Genomic DNA, 14,430 nt, shown 5'->3' on the forward strand with positions numbered 1-14,430 from the left:
ATACCAGCAACTCATTTCTCTGCTGCATTCCAAGGACACCAGCTCAGCCATGGCTTCACTAACAGTAGCTCAACCTTCTGTTTCACCTTCAAACCACCAAGTCAGCTCTTCACGAGTTTCTGGTATGGCCACTTGTCTTTCCACTCACACACAGCACCCTTCACAACCACACACTTCATCTTGGATACTTGACACAGGTGCAACAGATCACATGATCTGTTGCACCTCCCTCTTCACATCCATTACAGCAACTACTTGTTATCAAGTCAAATTGCCAAATGGAGAAGCTGTCCCTGTAACCCATATTGGTGTAGTAAGACTTTCTGACCATTTGATTCTAAATAATGTCTTATGTGTTCCTTCTTTCCATTTTAACTTGTTGTCTGCCAAGAAACTTGCCCAAGACAATTGTTGTTGCCTAATCTTTATGTCCAATTCTTGTTTTCTCCAGGACTTAGCATCTTGGACAACGATTGGGATGGGTGAAGTTAGAGGCAGTCTTTATCATCTCCTCAGGTCCCAAGTGTCACCTTCAGCTCTAGTTGATGCTTTGCCTAACTTCATTCAACCATACTCTTCCCCATATGCATCTGCCACTCACATGACTCCAATTTCTGACTTATGGCACTATCGACTTGGCCATACTTCCTTCTCAAGATTATCTTTGATAACTGATCCTATTGTAAGAAACAGTTTCAAGTTCAATGATCATACACCTTGCTCAATTTGTCCTTTAGCAAAACAGCATCGTTTACCTTTTACTCAATCACAGCATTCATCTTCACATGTCTTTGATATTATTCACTGTGATATATGGGGTCCCCACTCCACCATTGCAAATGATGGATCTCGATATTTCCTCACCATACTTGATGATTATTCTCGGACAACTTGGGTTTACATGCTTAAAAATAAGTCAGATACAAGGTCTTGTATTATCTCATTTTGCAATTTAATTGAAACACAATTCCAAACTAAAGTGAAGGTCCTTAGAAGTGACAATGGACCCGAGTTCCAAATGAGAGAATTTTTTCAAAATAGAGGCATTATACACCAAAAGAGCTGTGTAGAGACTCCCCAACAAAATGGAAGAGTGGAAAGAAAACATCAACATATCATGAATGTTGCTCGAGCATTGAAAATTCAGTCCCATATCCCCATTCAATTCTGGACTGACTGTGTTCTCACAGCAGTTTACCTTATCAATCGTACTCCCACTCCCCTTTTGCAAAATCAGACTCCATATGAAATCCTTTTCAATAATCCACCAAAATACAACCATTTAAAAGTATTTGGTTGCCTTGCTTATGCCTTTACTTTGTCTCATGGGAGGAAAAAGTTTGATCCTCGAGGCAAAGCCTGTGTTTTCTTAGGCTATCCTTTTGGTGTCAAAGCATACAAATTACTTGACCTTCAAACTGGACAAATTTTTTTTTCCCGAGATGTTCATTTCCATGAAACCACTTTTCCATTTCATCTCACTCAATCTCCTTCATCTCTTAGTTCCTTACCTTCTCCACCTCCTATTCTTTCAAATTTACCACATTCCATACCAGTTTCCTTACCATCACTACCTCCAACACCTGTCAGCTCAAATACAGACAGCACTTCATCTCCAATTGTTTCTCCCTCCACAACATCCTCTTCCATTCCCACTCCACCTCCACTTCCTACCTTCTCTCCCCTTCCTCCTCGAAGGTCAACTAGAACTCGAAGTGCCCCTCAATACCTACAGGATTTTCATTGTCAAAAGACTGCACTAACTGCACCTGTTCCTGAGTTGAACCAGCAGCTACTGTCCTCCTCAGGTAAACCTTTTTCTCTACACAACACTCTTTCATATCATGTTTTTTCACAACCACATCAAGCTTTCTCCACCACCATCTCATCACACATTGAACCCAAGACTTATAAACAAGCTCTTAAGGATCCTGGATGGTGCAAAGCAATGGATCTTGAGCTGGCTGCCTTGGAAGCAAACAATACTTGGCAACTCACTGATTTACCTCCTGGAAAAATTCCCATCGATTGCAAGTATATTTACAAGATAAAGTACAATTCAGATGGAAGTGTTGAAAGGTTAAAGGCACGGCTAGTAGCTAAGGGCTACACTCAACTTGAAGGGGTTGATTATCAAGAGACATTCTCTCCTGTTGCAAAATTGGTCACTGTACGCTGTCTTCTTGCTATTGCATCAGTTAAAGGTTGGCATTTATATCAATTTGATGTAAACAATGCCTTCCTCCATGGGGATCTCAATGAAGACATTTACATGAACACACCTCCTGGTTACAACAAAGGATCTCCTCACCAAGTTTGCAAATTACTCAAGAGTTTATATGGCCTCAAGCAAGCATCGAGGCAATGGTACTCCAAGCTCTCAACTGTTTTAGTTAACTCAGGTTTTTCACAATCCAAGGCTGATTACAGTCTTTTCACTCGAGAGAAACATGGCATTTTTGTTGCCATCCTTGTGTATGTTGATGACATACTAGTGGCAAGTAATGATCTTGATTCTGTCCATGCATTAAAGTCCCTTTTACACAGCAACTTCAAGATCAAGGACCTAGGTAAATTAAGGTATTTTCTTGGTATTGAAATTGCAAGATCCTCCAAGGGTATTTATCTATGCCAACGAAAGTATACACTTGACATCCTAGCAGACTCAGGCAATCTCGGCAGCACCACAGCCAAAGTCCCCATGGAACAAAACCTTAAATTGACTCAAGCTACTGGAGTACCACTCTGTGATCCAAGCATTTACAGACGCATGATTGGTCGTCTTCTATATCTCACCATATCTCGACCTGACATCAGTTTTAGTGTCCAAACTCTAAGTCAATTCATGGCCACTCCTACTGATGCTCATCTCTTGGCAGCACAGAAAATCCTTCGCTACCTTAAAGCTGCTCCTGGTCAAGGACTGTTTCTACCTAGTTCTTCCTCATTTCAACTTGAGGCATACTGTGACTCTGACTGGGCCTCTTGCCCAGAAACAAGGAGATCTGTCAGTGGCTACTGCGTGTTCCTTGGCTCATCTCTAATTTCTTGGAAGTCCAAGAAGCAAGCTGTTGTTTCCCGATCCTCGGCAGAAGCAGAATACCGTTCCATGGCAGCAACTTGTTATGAATTAACATGGCTTAGGTTTATCTTGGCTGCCCTCCAAGTTCACCATCCACAAGCTGCCATGCTCCACTGTGATAATCAAGCCGCCATACATATTGCTGCAAATCCAATCTTCCATGAGCACACTAAACATATCGAGCTCGACTGCCACCTAATTAGGGACAAAATTCAAGATGGCAGTGTATGCACTCGTTATGTCCCAAGCTTTGCTCAAGTTGCCGATACCATGACCAAAGCTCTATCATCTAAAGTACTCCAAAATCACTTATCCAAGATGGGAGTCGTAAATCTTTACGCTCCATCTTGCGGGGGGGTGTTGGAGAATGCATCGCAACAGAAAATTAAAGAAAAGGAGAAGGCTGCAATCACATGACACACACGTTTGAAATTCTGTTATTTTGCTGAGTTGTATATAGAGGGCAATACTGTCTTTTTATAGCTAGAGTTAGTTAGCATATTCTCTCTGTTTTTGTATATAAGGGCGTACTGTTTCATTCCAGAGATAGCAAGGGAATAACAGAAAACCTTTTCTCCATTTCGGAATCTGCTCTTCATCCTTGATCTTCTCTTCTATTTTCATTTGTTACAGCCTTAATCACGAACAGACTGTTGGCACCATTCTTTGTACTGATTATGGTGGCTGTTTACACTGATTAGGACTGCTGCTTCTTACTCAAATATTCTTCAGAGCATGTAGTTCTGAAACATGATCAGAATTTCTAAATTAAGCATCTACTTCTTTAAATTGGGATATGAATTCCTCAGCTCCAAGAGTCTAGACCACCTCTTATCGGTAGAACCCACATTTTGTCCATCAATACCTGCAAAGAGTTCATTAAGTGACTGCCTGCCGTGCATTGCATTGCCTATAGTTCAATAGTTGTCAAAACGAAACAAGATTACATTACTTACAATGCAATGTAGGTTCTGATCTCTCGCATAACTCCGAACAAGTATCCTGCAGCATAGATTTTAAGAATATTTTCCCAAATGACGTAGAATTCAATGCAAGTTGTCTGGTAATAAAAAAAAAATATTCCGTATGCAAATCATACTTTTACTGATGTGGTAAGACGGATTGAGTCTTGTACTAGTGAATCCAGGTCCACTTCATTTCCGGGTTTAACATAGATCACCTGCTAAGGAAAGCCGTGTTAAATCACATATTCAAAAGTCAAAACAAGAAAAATAAGGAGGGAAAAGGGTCATTTCTATTTTGAGTGAAATTGATTGCATCTGTTTAGTGCAGAATATGAAATATTTTGATCATTTCACCTCTTGTTGACAAGAAAAATCACTTAAATACCTCATATTTTACACTAAATTGTATTAGAGAGAGAGAGAGAGAGAGAGAGAGAGAGAGAGAGAGAGAGAGATTAGAGACTTAATGATGGATCATCTCCCCCAATTTCAGGTAGTTGATTTTCACTATCATCCCTGCTTGATGGTAGAACCCATACGTTGAAGGTTGTGTCAATCTATTACAGCATGTACAGCAGCAGGTTAGTGTCATGCAAGCGCGGCATAATCTTTCCTCACCAAATAAATTTCACATCTTCTTTTCTTAACAGAGTGAATACGTACCTCTCTGCAGTATGGTGAAGAGCAGATACTACATTTTCTACTGAAGGATGTAAGAATCCTTCCATCGACTGAAAGACCAAAGCCGGCGTGCTGGTAAGTCCAAAGGGGAAATCATTAGATAGATTCCTTGACTCCATGATATAGCATTTTGGGTTCTCAAGAAAATTGAATAAAGCCTTTAAAGAGTCCTACCATTTCAAGTTGGTGCATAAACATGCTGCTTACTATGAGATTGCATCAATCATAATAATAATAAAAAAATAAAAAAAACTCAAAACATAAATATTTTTATGCCAGCTGATGCTGCAGGTTTCCATATCACTAGAGTGTTTGATGTATCAATAAATAGGCTTGCAAATAGAATTTTCCAATATGTAGCATTGAGCATCAAGGAGTATCTGCGACAGTCTAATCTTTGAGTCAGCTAATTTGTCAGTCTAAGGGCTTAGAATCCATATAATGTGCTTGCTTGCCTTTTACCTTTTCCAATAGCAACAGTTACCACAATGGTGGATGGAAGAACCCAACACACTGGAATTGTTGGAAAAAAAAGGATAAAACCATTGCAGAGCCCTCAAATTTTCCTAACTGATCTGCCCAGAGGAAGAACCATCAAACGCATACACCCTAAGCCACTTCATTTGACATTGCTTTCTTGTTTGGAGTTAAATTTAGGATGAACATACAACTAAAACAAATAAAAGAAAGAAAGATGAAAGGAGTGGGAAGAGAATCACCTTCTGGATGCCGAGGTTGATGAAAACTTGTGCATCTTTATGTTCATCATCTTCCACCAAATCTTGCAACCGCAAGTCCCGGAGAGAGAGAAGGTAGTCGCAGTTCCATTTGCCTTGCCATCTCCCATCTGAAGTTGATATTTTGATCAGACGGCGTGGACCCCTGCTACTGTTTTTCTTTAATTTGTTGAGAATTGTCCAGTACAAAGTGGTCAGGTGAGTGGAACAAAACCATTGCTTTATGATAAAGACTAGAAAAACAGAGAAGGAAAGGGAAGAAGAAAGGAAGAAGAGAAACATTACTGCTCAAATAGAAAAACAGACAACAGTTTTAGTTATCAAACTATATATATATAAATATATATATATATATATATATATTATATACGTATGTATGTATGTATGCTGGTTTGATGTTGGATCTGGAGTTGCAACAGAAACACGCACTCACACAGAAGGAAGATGCTTCTGGGAAGACTTTGCAAGTTCTTAACAGATTGCAGTGAGTGAATTCATATAAAAAAAAAGAAGTATCATTAACACGTAACCGAATTTATAAAGTTTTCAGAATACCAGGGAGATGTCATTTCTTTTTGAAGTAGCTCTGGTTATGGAAAACTGAGATGGTGGGGACTTGAGGGATTTAGCCTTAGCAGCTGGGTAGTGACTGTGACCTGGGTTGATGTTTCTCGCCGATACCAGACGGCAAGCTTCTGCCATCTCTCTCTCTCAAAACTAGACGTTTGCTTTATAACCTTATCTTCTTATTTAATCGGACCAAAGCTATTCTCTTTCCAAAATGGGGTTCTTTTCTTCTTAGCAGGCTCCAATGGTTGGCTCTTTGGAAGGATAGATTGAAAGGACATTTGAGCATCGTAAAGGATTCATTCGTCTCACAGTTGAGACAAATCATATCCACATATTATATATCTTTTTCTTCTAATTATAGAGAATAATTAAGACAAGATAATTGTAGAGAATTTTATTCCTATTTTTCTTTTATTTTTATGATTGTAACTAGAAATCTCATAAATTTTATTTGAGGGAAGAGAGGTATTGTAGGATAAATACTACAATACCTTTAATCATCACTTTAAAAAAATTTAAATAGATATGAGAAATGATATTTGCAGTCGTATAGGATAAAAGCATTGTGTAATCTTTTTGAAAAAACAAAATGAATAAATATGGAATCTATATAAAAAAAAATTAATTTTTTAATAATAGACCTCACTCTTTTTTAAAATGATTGTGTGACGCTTGCACAGATATATCTAACTTAATAGATATACCCTATACTCTTCAATTTGTTTTAAACTTCAGTAACATTTATGAATCCATAGGATATAAAAATTCAATTGCATAAGTTCAGAAAATAAAAAAAACATGTTAGAAAAACTAACATACTATTCATTTTAAGTAAAAAAGACACGTAGACACACATCTGATGAAAGTGTCTAAGACCTTTGAACGTACAAGAAATGAATAATTCAAAATAAAAACTCGGAATTCTTGGAGGAAAACCACATAAACTATTTTAATATTTAATTCCAAATTTATTGACATAACCTTTCAAATTATTTTTAAACGTAAATTACCAATTATGGACACATACTATATACTACACTCCTATTCTATTCTCATCTCACCATGTAAATGTGACACTTCCATTATCTTTGATCATCTCTTATTAAAAAAAATCAAATATCGATAGACAATGTCACCTTATCATAATGAGATAGAATGAAAATGAAGTATGCAACATTTTCTTTTACTAAAATATAGAATTTAATGTGGAGTGCCAAGCAAATCTTTTCAGTAACAATTGATAATCAGGGATGAATACGAGTGTTCACTGAATTTTTGAATTTCACTTGAGAATAATTAAAAATGTATTTAAATCCGTCACCAAAAAACAAAACTAAACTAAACTTGAAAGAAAACTCCCATAAGTCATTTCTAATTCTCCACATATATTACGAGAACATAAAATAATTCTTGTAGTTTATAACTGAAAACATTTCTCTTCACAAGTAATATTACATAGTCGTAGAGTGCGTAAGACTAGGCAATCACTTTGAAAAAAATTAAAATTCACTATTAAAAAATTTAATTTTTTTCCTTATAAATTCCGCATTTACTTATTTTTTAAAATTGATTGTACGACAATTGCACACTCTACGATTACAAATATCATTTCTCTTCACAAAATCTAATTAAAAAGGATAAAGCATTTGATTTACAAAATGGTTTATTAAAGTACAATTTAAACCCAACATTGGAAACCACTAGAGTACGTATAAATGGATAAGAAACAAAAAACACTTCCTAGTACTGTACTCCAAAAGGTGGAAAACTCCCTCATTTCACTTCACAGCAGAGAAAAGTATTTCAATATATAAGCATTCTTCATTCCTACATCTTTCAAAAATGTCAGCTAACTTGTTGAGAAAGAAGGACAAGAAGCCCTTGTGGGCCCACCAATATTTCATTAAGAAAACTGATCAATCCGAACCAGACCACAGGAGTTACATCAACTCCGCCAAGGGGTGGTATCAGCTTTCGGGTAGGGATGAGAAGTGGCTCAGTGGGAGCATAGGCTATTACATAAGGGAACTTTCCAACAGGAAGCTTTGGATACCAGGACATCACTATTCTCAAAATGAACAGAAAGCCAAATGCTGGAAGAAAGGGGCCTAGAAATGCGATGGCGAGTTTTGCTGAAGCGGGGTCCAAGTCAGCTAATATCAATCTCTGCATAAAATCTATACCAGCATTCGATGATGACGTCTCTGGCATGCTGATCTTGAGAAGTTCTGCAACTGTGTGTACATCGGATGGCTCTCCTGAAAGAGAAGCATCTATTTGTGACAATTGATTGCTGGGGAAAGCCACAACTTTCATAAAACACGAGCTACATCGAGCAAGTTGTGAAACCCGATTTGACTTTCTTTTGGTCAGGCTCCTGAAGTGTTCCTGCCACAAGAGAAGTTATATGGATAGGAATTCGATTACAAGCAGCCTGAAAAAGGACAGTGATCTTCTTTTTTTAACATTTGGGGATGTATCAACCTTCAATGTCCAACCATGGGCATCTTGCCCTTGTGGTTCGTAACAGCCACAATGGGTATATATCTGGTGAAAGAAAACACTTTATATGCCTCACAAAAGTTCAGTTAACAGTGCTAGAAACTGCCAAGCAAGCAGGATGGGATCCTTGCCTCTTTTTCTTTTTTCTTATTCTTTTCACAGGTACCAAAGTCAAGGAGCATCCAGGATCAAATAGCCATAAATCATTGAAACTACAAGTTTTGTTTGAGGGAAAACAAGCAGACATACTTCTGCAATTTCTTTGTAATGTGAAGGTACACTAGGGGACTGCAAAAATCCCAGCATTTCTGTGTCTTAAAATAAAGTTACAGTATGAGACGATGGTCAATAAATTGAGATAAAGTCATCATGAAACCAAAGGCCATCCCAATAATAAAACCCTTAAGACTTTTCATGAAATCAAATGGACACTAGATTTGAAATCAATTACAGTTTGCTTCCATAAGCAACCAAGCAACAAATAAAGTAGCTAATTTTGCATGATCTTAAATTATTGATACAAGGCGAAACAATATGGTCCCAGACTCCATACAAGCTTCGGATAACAGCTCAAAAAAGTCCAGTAATCTTTGTGTGTTGTTTTTCTACATAACTATTATAAGGTCATGTGAAGACAAAAGTAACTTTTTTTTTTATTGGCACTGGGTGTCCGGGAACAGTGTCTCGACTAATCTCGGGGGTGCACAGGCCCTCAATAAGAAGTTTTCCGCAAGTGCACCCCAGGTAATTCAATGGGAAAATCACCCAGTCTGATGGCCCCTAGAGATTGTTTACACCCACGGGGATTTGAACCTTAGACCTGGGGGGAGCATACCCCCAAGCCCAAGGTCTTCACCATTTGAGCCAACCCCTAGGGGTTATGAAGACACAAAGTAACTAATGATCATTAGTGAAGACAAAAGAAAACTGTTTTAGTTGATCATTAGTGAAAACAAAAGTAACTAATGATCAACTAAAACAGTTTTCTCTTCCCTTTTCATCTACTAATCCATCTAACAAGGTTTACTTTAAAAATTATATATTGCACTTTTGGTTTCTCATTTTAACTTCCAAGTTGAATATGTATAATTATTGCATCGACATAAACAAGATTTGATGCAGTTAAACACATTGACGCTGTCAATTTGGTTTCGAATTGATCCACTAATTGGTCCCTTAATGAGTTAGTGTAAATTGCTTTTTTCCTGAAAACCAGTCAATGCCTAAATTACTGTGAATTGTGCATCTAAACATATATGACAATGAGTGTGGACATGATCAAGAGAAAAGTCTTGCGTCTCCACCAGTTCACTAATCAACTGATGCTGTACATCTATATGCTTAATCCTAGAGTGTCGAATGGGATTTTTAAAAATATTGATGCCACGTGTGTTGTAAAAACAGATAGACATGGTTACTCAACATTTACTTCCTCCAAAGCAATTGAGTGTAGCAGCTTCCCACTGGTATGTATTATGCCTCGACCATAGGCAAGGATATTGAGTTTTGTTTCTTATTCATCCAAGCCACAAGATTTCTGCCTATCTATTACCAGCATTAAAAGCCTAATCCACATTAGAATAGCCACCGAGGTCAACATTAGAATCTCTAGAGTACCAAACACCTAAGATGTAGAAATCACTTCATGAAGATTGAATGAAACTTGTGATGGAAATCAAAACTTTGAATGAACTTGAACAATAATTTGAATCCATAGTAACTCAATCGGGAAAGAAAAGTGAAGATTAAAGCCAGATTAAAGCAATCGGGGTCACATCCAATCAGGTATTTTCTCCCCAGGGTTCCCAGGGTTGATTATGCATAGAGTAAGCTGCATGATCCAAGCCATCCTACCAAACCCATCATGGCTACTCATTTGTCGTTGTGACACATCTTGGTTCTCCATGTACTCATATTATTTTTACTTCCAAATTTTCAGACAATACTTTTGCAACGTGCCATGTAATGTTTTATAACCCATACTCCATTTGATACATCAGTGACATTGGGCTGCCTAGTGCTAGATTCCTTTATGGCTTGCTGATGGATGTTTCTATAGAATTTGGAATAGATTTCTATAAGGTCATGGTCATTCTAGAAGATTTTCATAGAAACATTACATACGCTTGCCTTCCATTTCAATATCTTACATCCAGATAGCTCTAGCACATCAGGTCCCTCTTCCTCATGGCAATCACCAAGATAGACATCCACCAGCTATTAGGTATATCACCCTTGAGCTGAGTCTTTCATATCTTTGGAGCAAGTACCGCCCAAGGCTACAACACAGGACAAGGAGATCACACTTGATCCTACACCTAAGATGCCTCCATCAAGTTCTACTGGCTCATCTTCTTCTACGAGACCTGCATCAGTGACTCTCGAATGGATGTTTTGGCTTGTATGGACCAGAGGCTAATTAGTTTGAAGCAGCTAGTATAATATGGAGCAGTCACTTGTTCGACTAAACCAAGATGTTCATAACATTCATGACCAGTAGGAGGCTAATGGAAATACTATTGACGTTGATTTTGCTGATGCTGATGATTAATATTGTTGGATTGTACCCTGTCATTTTGTGACCAAAAGGGGGAACCATGATTTGTACAGAGGAGTAAAATAGAGGAGAGCTGAGAGCTGACAATTGGTGTACCAATGTATATTTTTTGTTCTAATATTTCTTCATGTATAATTTGATCTGAAACCCCTAGGGGTTGGCTCAAGTGGTAAAGGCCTTGGGCTTAAGGGGTATGCTCCCCCTAGGCTAAGGTTCAAATCTTCTTGGGTGCAAACAATCTCTACAGGCCATCGGACTAGGAGATTTTTCTCTTGAATTATCCGATGTGCACTTGCAGGAAACTCTTTACCGAGGGCCTATGCACCCCCGGGATTAGTAGGGATGCTAGTCCCAGACACTCAGTGACAAAAAAAATAAAAAATAAAAAATAAATAACTAATTTGATCTGATGTATTTATTGACATCATGATATCCTTTTTCGATTGATATTTTGATTTTTGCTGGTATATGGGCATTTCTATTTATGTTTGTTCTCAATCCCAAAAGGGGATATTGCTAATGTAAAAACATTTCACCTCCCATAAGACACCTGCTGATCGAGTTTGAACAGAAATTTAGTCAGATGTCAAATTGATTATGCTAGACCTTCCATGCACCCTTCAGCTGGCCAACACTTGCAATATAGAATTCACTAGACACATAGAATCCTTTGTTGAGCAACATTTTTAGAGGATTTCGCCAGATGCGGTAGGACCTGTGGTTGAGTTAATTTGCTTGATTGTGTATTTTACAAGATTTCCTAAGCCTATTTTATCCTCATGCCCTACCTATATAAGCTTAATTGTACACGAGTTTTTCGCTTCCTTCGGCACTATTCAACATAGCAAAAATTTTTTGTTTTTTTTAAAGAGAATTTTATGTGATGTCTTGCTAAAACTCATTTATCACGAAATAATCTTCCATCTATTAAGGAAAAACGTTACAAGCCACAACTTAAGAATACGCTATTGAGAAATTGAACAACATAAGTCATCATTTCTCTAGAAAAAATTGCAAATATTGATCACGATATTCTGCATTTGATCCTTATGGTTTAGCTTTCAGTTTTCAGTAGTAGTATTGGAAGCATCATTTAGTGTCTTACATCAGGACCTATATTTTTGTCCTCATAAGTCAAACCCATAGGTTTACATTGAGCTGACTATGAAGCAACCATAATTTTACATTACAATTTTCCAAATGAATAATACTATGTTGGGGAACACATGAGGTAAAACAAGAAGAAACAAAGAAAGCCTGAAAGAATTATAACGGAAAGTAACCCACAGGGGTTTGACCACTTGGGTGTAAGCAATTTATAGGGACCATCGGATTGGGGGAAATTCCCCCTAAATTACCCTAGATGCATTTGCGGGAAACTCCTTGCAGAGAGCCTGTACACCCCTGGGATTAGTCAGGACTTTGCTCCCGACACCCAATGCCAATAAAATGAAAATTATAGTGGAAGGTGAAATTTAGTAATTTGTGTGGATGTTGAGATGAGATGAGATGAAAAATCTGTGAATGGTAGTGAAATGGTTTGTGAATAGTAGTGAAATGGTTTGAGTTAAGGTATTTTGTGGGATTTTGGGAAAAGAGAGAAAAAGTTAAATAAAAATATTATAAAGTTAAAATCTTGTTAGAATATTATTTTTGTTTGGAGATTTGAAAAAATTGATTTTTGTGTTTTGTGTGGAAGTATGGGAAAGTTATAATGATTAGATGAAAAAGTTTAAGATTTGAAATTAAAAAGTATTTGTGTTTGAGTGATGTTTGGATGTTGAGATGAGATGAGAAATCCCAACATCCAAACGGGGCCTACGGTTCACAAATATAAATATGAAAGACCCTAAAAAACTAGAGGACAAAAGGAGTAGATAAATATATTCGTATATTCATATTACTAGACATCCATAAAAACTTGACTTATGGAATTGAAAATAAAGTAGTAATCACTCACCACGATGCAATTTTTTTTATCAGTGACATTGATGCAAATTAAGAAGTTCATAGAAAATTTCACCACATCTGCTTAGCAGAATGAAACAACTTATAAACCATGCAAAGGCAGAATCAAGAACAACATGCAATTCAAATTGGCAGTTCAACAATTATCTATTTACGCTAGTTTTATATAATTTTTTTGGCAAAAGCTGCGTTTTGATACCAAATCGGCTTAGCACAAAGCCTAGGGATGAAAACTCGAGCTACAGCTAGTGTAATGTATCCTCAGTGAAACTATAAACAAAAAAGCATGCCCATTTGAAGTTTGAGTTCAATCAGATAAGTTGTAAACAAATTACTGTTACGATTCCACATTGACTAAGTATGGGATTAGTTGATGATTTATAAGCTAGTTTTCAAGGGTGAGTTCTACCTAGTGGGTTCATAACATTACTAAGGACAGGCTCCATTCGCGGAAGCTGGAAATAAATAAGGAAAGACTGAAACTCTGCATAATAGCTCTATCTTGTTACCTTTTCTCTTATATCCATTTCTAGAAGACTCCTCACAAATTTATACAAAGTATGACAAGGGAAATAAAAGAAGAAAAAAAATCCTGGCACTTACAGAAATATGGAAATTTCCTCGATTAGATAACAGTGCCGGCCATCCTAGGAAAAATTGATGACACAACTCAAAAATAAAAGACATGAAAAACCGACTGTGGAAGCTAATTGAAACCACTAAAATGTTAGGAACATAATAAGGCAGAATTCGCAGAACGGAAAGGCAAAAAGTGATAAAACAACGGATAAATACCTTTGATTTGAACGTGATTGAAAAGGTGAGCAGAAGTCGCCATTTTAGCGTCCAGAAAGAGTTCGAGAGCGAGGGGTGGAGGGGACGTTATCTCTCTCTTAGGTGTAAGTACCCCAGTATATTCGAGCGGGTTTGGGTATGAAGCGGGTTGAGCTCTAGACAACTTACATCCGTTTGATTCGCATAGAATAGGAAAGAGACGTTCCGAAAAAGATACACGAAAGAGAGCACATAAACAATATAAACACATTTTCTTAAAATTGTGTTAATAAATAAATAGTAATATTAGATACAATTATAAGCTACGAAAACATCATATATTCTTTTTGAAAAATAGTTGAATACATTATTAAAAATTTAATTTTTTTATATAGATCTCATATTTATTTATTTTTTTCAAAATAAATATGCACGTAGCTCTTGCGCACTCTATGATTACAAATATTATTTTTTTTTAAAGAAAATATTTTTTTTAAGAAATAATATTAGAAGATTATCATCATTTTACAAACATTCCCCCATTTGAAAAATGATAAACAGTAAACCGTTTTTACAACTCAATCCTTTCTACAT

The 14,430-nt window shown here is 36.9% G+C and overlaps 2 protein-coding genes across 2 annotated transcripts; both read right to left on the reverse strand.

Annotated features, from left to right (window-relative positions):
• Positions 1-3,507: 3,507 nt before the first annotated feature.
• Positions 3,508-6,328, reverse strand: LOC109019876 (large ribosomal RNA subunit accumulation protein YCED homolog 2, chloroplastic). The gene is made up of 7 exons (XM_019002251.2): positions 6,021-6,328; positions 5,448-5,624; positions 4,711-4,800; positions 4,515-4,604; positions 4,182-4,262; positions 4,039-4,084; positions 3,508-3,947 (listed from the first exon to the last, which is right to left on the reverse strand). The coding sequence occupies exons 1-7, from the start codon at positions 6,165-6,167 to the stop codon at positions 3,859-3,861; spliced, it is 720 nt and encodes a 239-aa protein (XP_018857796.1). The 5' UTR covers positions 6,168-6,328; the 3' UTR covers positions 3,508-3,858.
• Positions 6,329-7,660: 1,332 nt separating this feature from the next.
• On the reverse strand, positions 7,661-14,037 carry LOC109005375 (protein COFACTOR ASSEMBLY OF COMPLEX C SUBUNIT B CCB3, chloroplastic). Its single transcript, XM_018984298.2, has 3 exons — positions 13,858-14,037; positions 13,666-13,709; positions 7,661-8,423 (listed from the first exon to the last, which is right to left on the reverse strand). Exons 1-3 carry the CDS (start codon positions 13,898-13,900, stop codon positions 7,881-7,883), a joined length of 630 nt encoding a protein of 209 aa, XP_018839843.1. The 5' UTR covers positions 13,901-14,037; the 3' UTR covers positions 7,661-7,880.
• Between the last annotated feature and the right edge of the window lie 393 nt (positions 14,038-14,430).

Source organism: Juglans regia, chromosome 3, assembly GCF_001411555.2.
Source record: "Juglans regia cultivar Chandler chromosome 3, Walnut 2.0, whole genome shotgun sequence".
NCBI lineage: Eukaryota > Viridiplantae > Streptophyta > Magnoliopsida > Fagales > Juglandaceae > Juglans > Juglans regia.

Coding starts and splice junctions, on each gene's coding strand:
- LOC109019876 (XM_019002251.2), bottom strand. CDS start 6,167: ATGGCAGAAGCTTGCCGTCTGGTATCGGCGAGAAACATCAACCCAGGT. Junction 4,801..5,447: donor TCAACCTCGGCATCCAGAAG/GTGATTCTCTTC, acceptor TGGACTTACCAG/CACGCCGGCTTTGGTCTTTC. Junction 4,263..4,514: donor TTGGGGGAGATGATCCATCA/TTAAGTCTCTAA, acceptor TTTCCTTAGCAG/GTGATCTATGTTAAACCCGG.
- LOC109005375 (XM_018984298.2), bottom strand. CDS start 13,900: ATGGCGACTTCTGCTCACCTTTTCAATCACGTTCAAATCAAAG. Junction 13,710..13,857: donor CAATCACGTTCAAATCAAAG/GTATTTATCCGT, acceptor AATTTTTCCTAG/GATGGCCGGCACTGTTATCT. Junction 8,424..13,665: donor GAGGAAATTTCCATATTTCT/GTAAGTGCCAGG, acceptor CTCTTGTGGCAG/GAACACTTCAGGAGCCTGAC.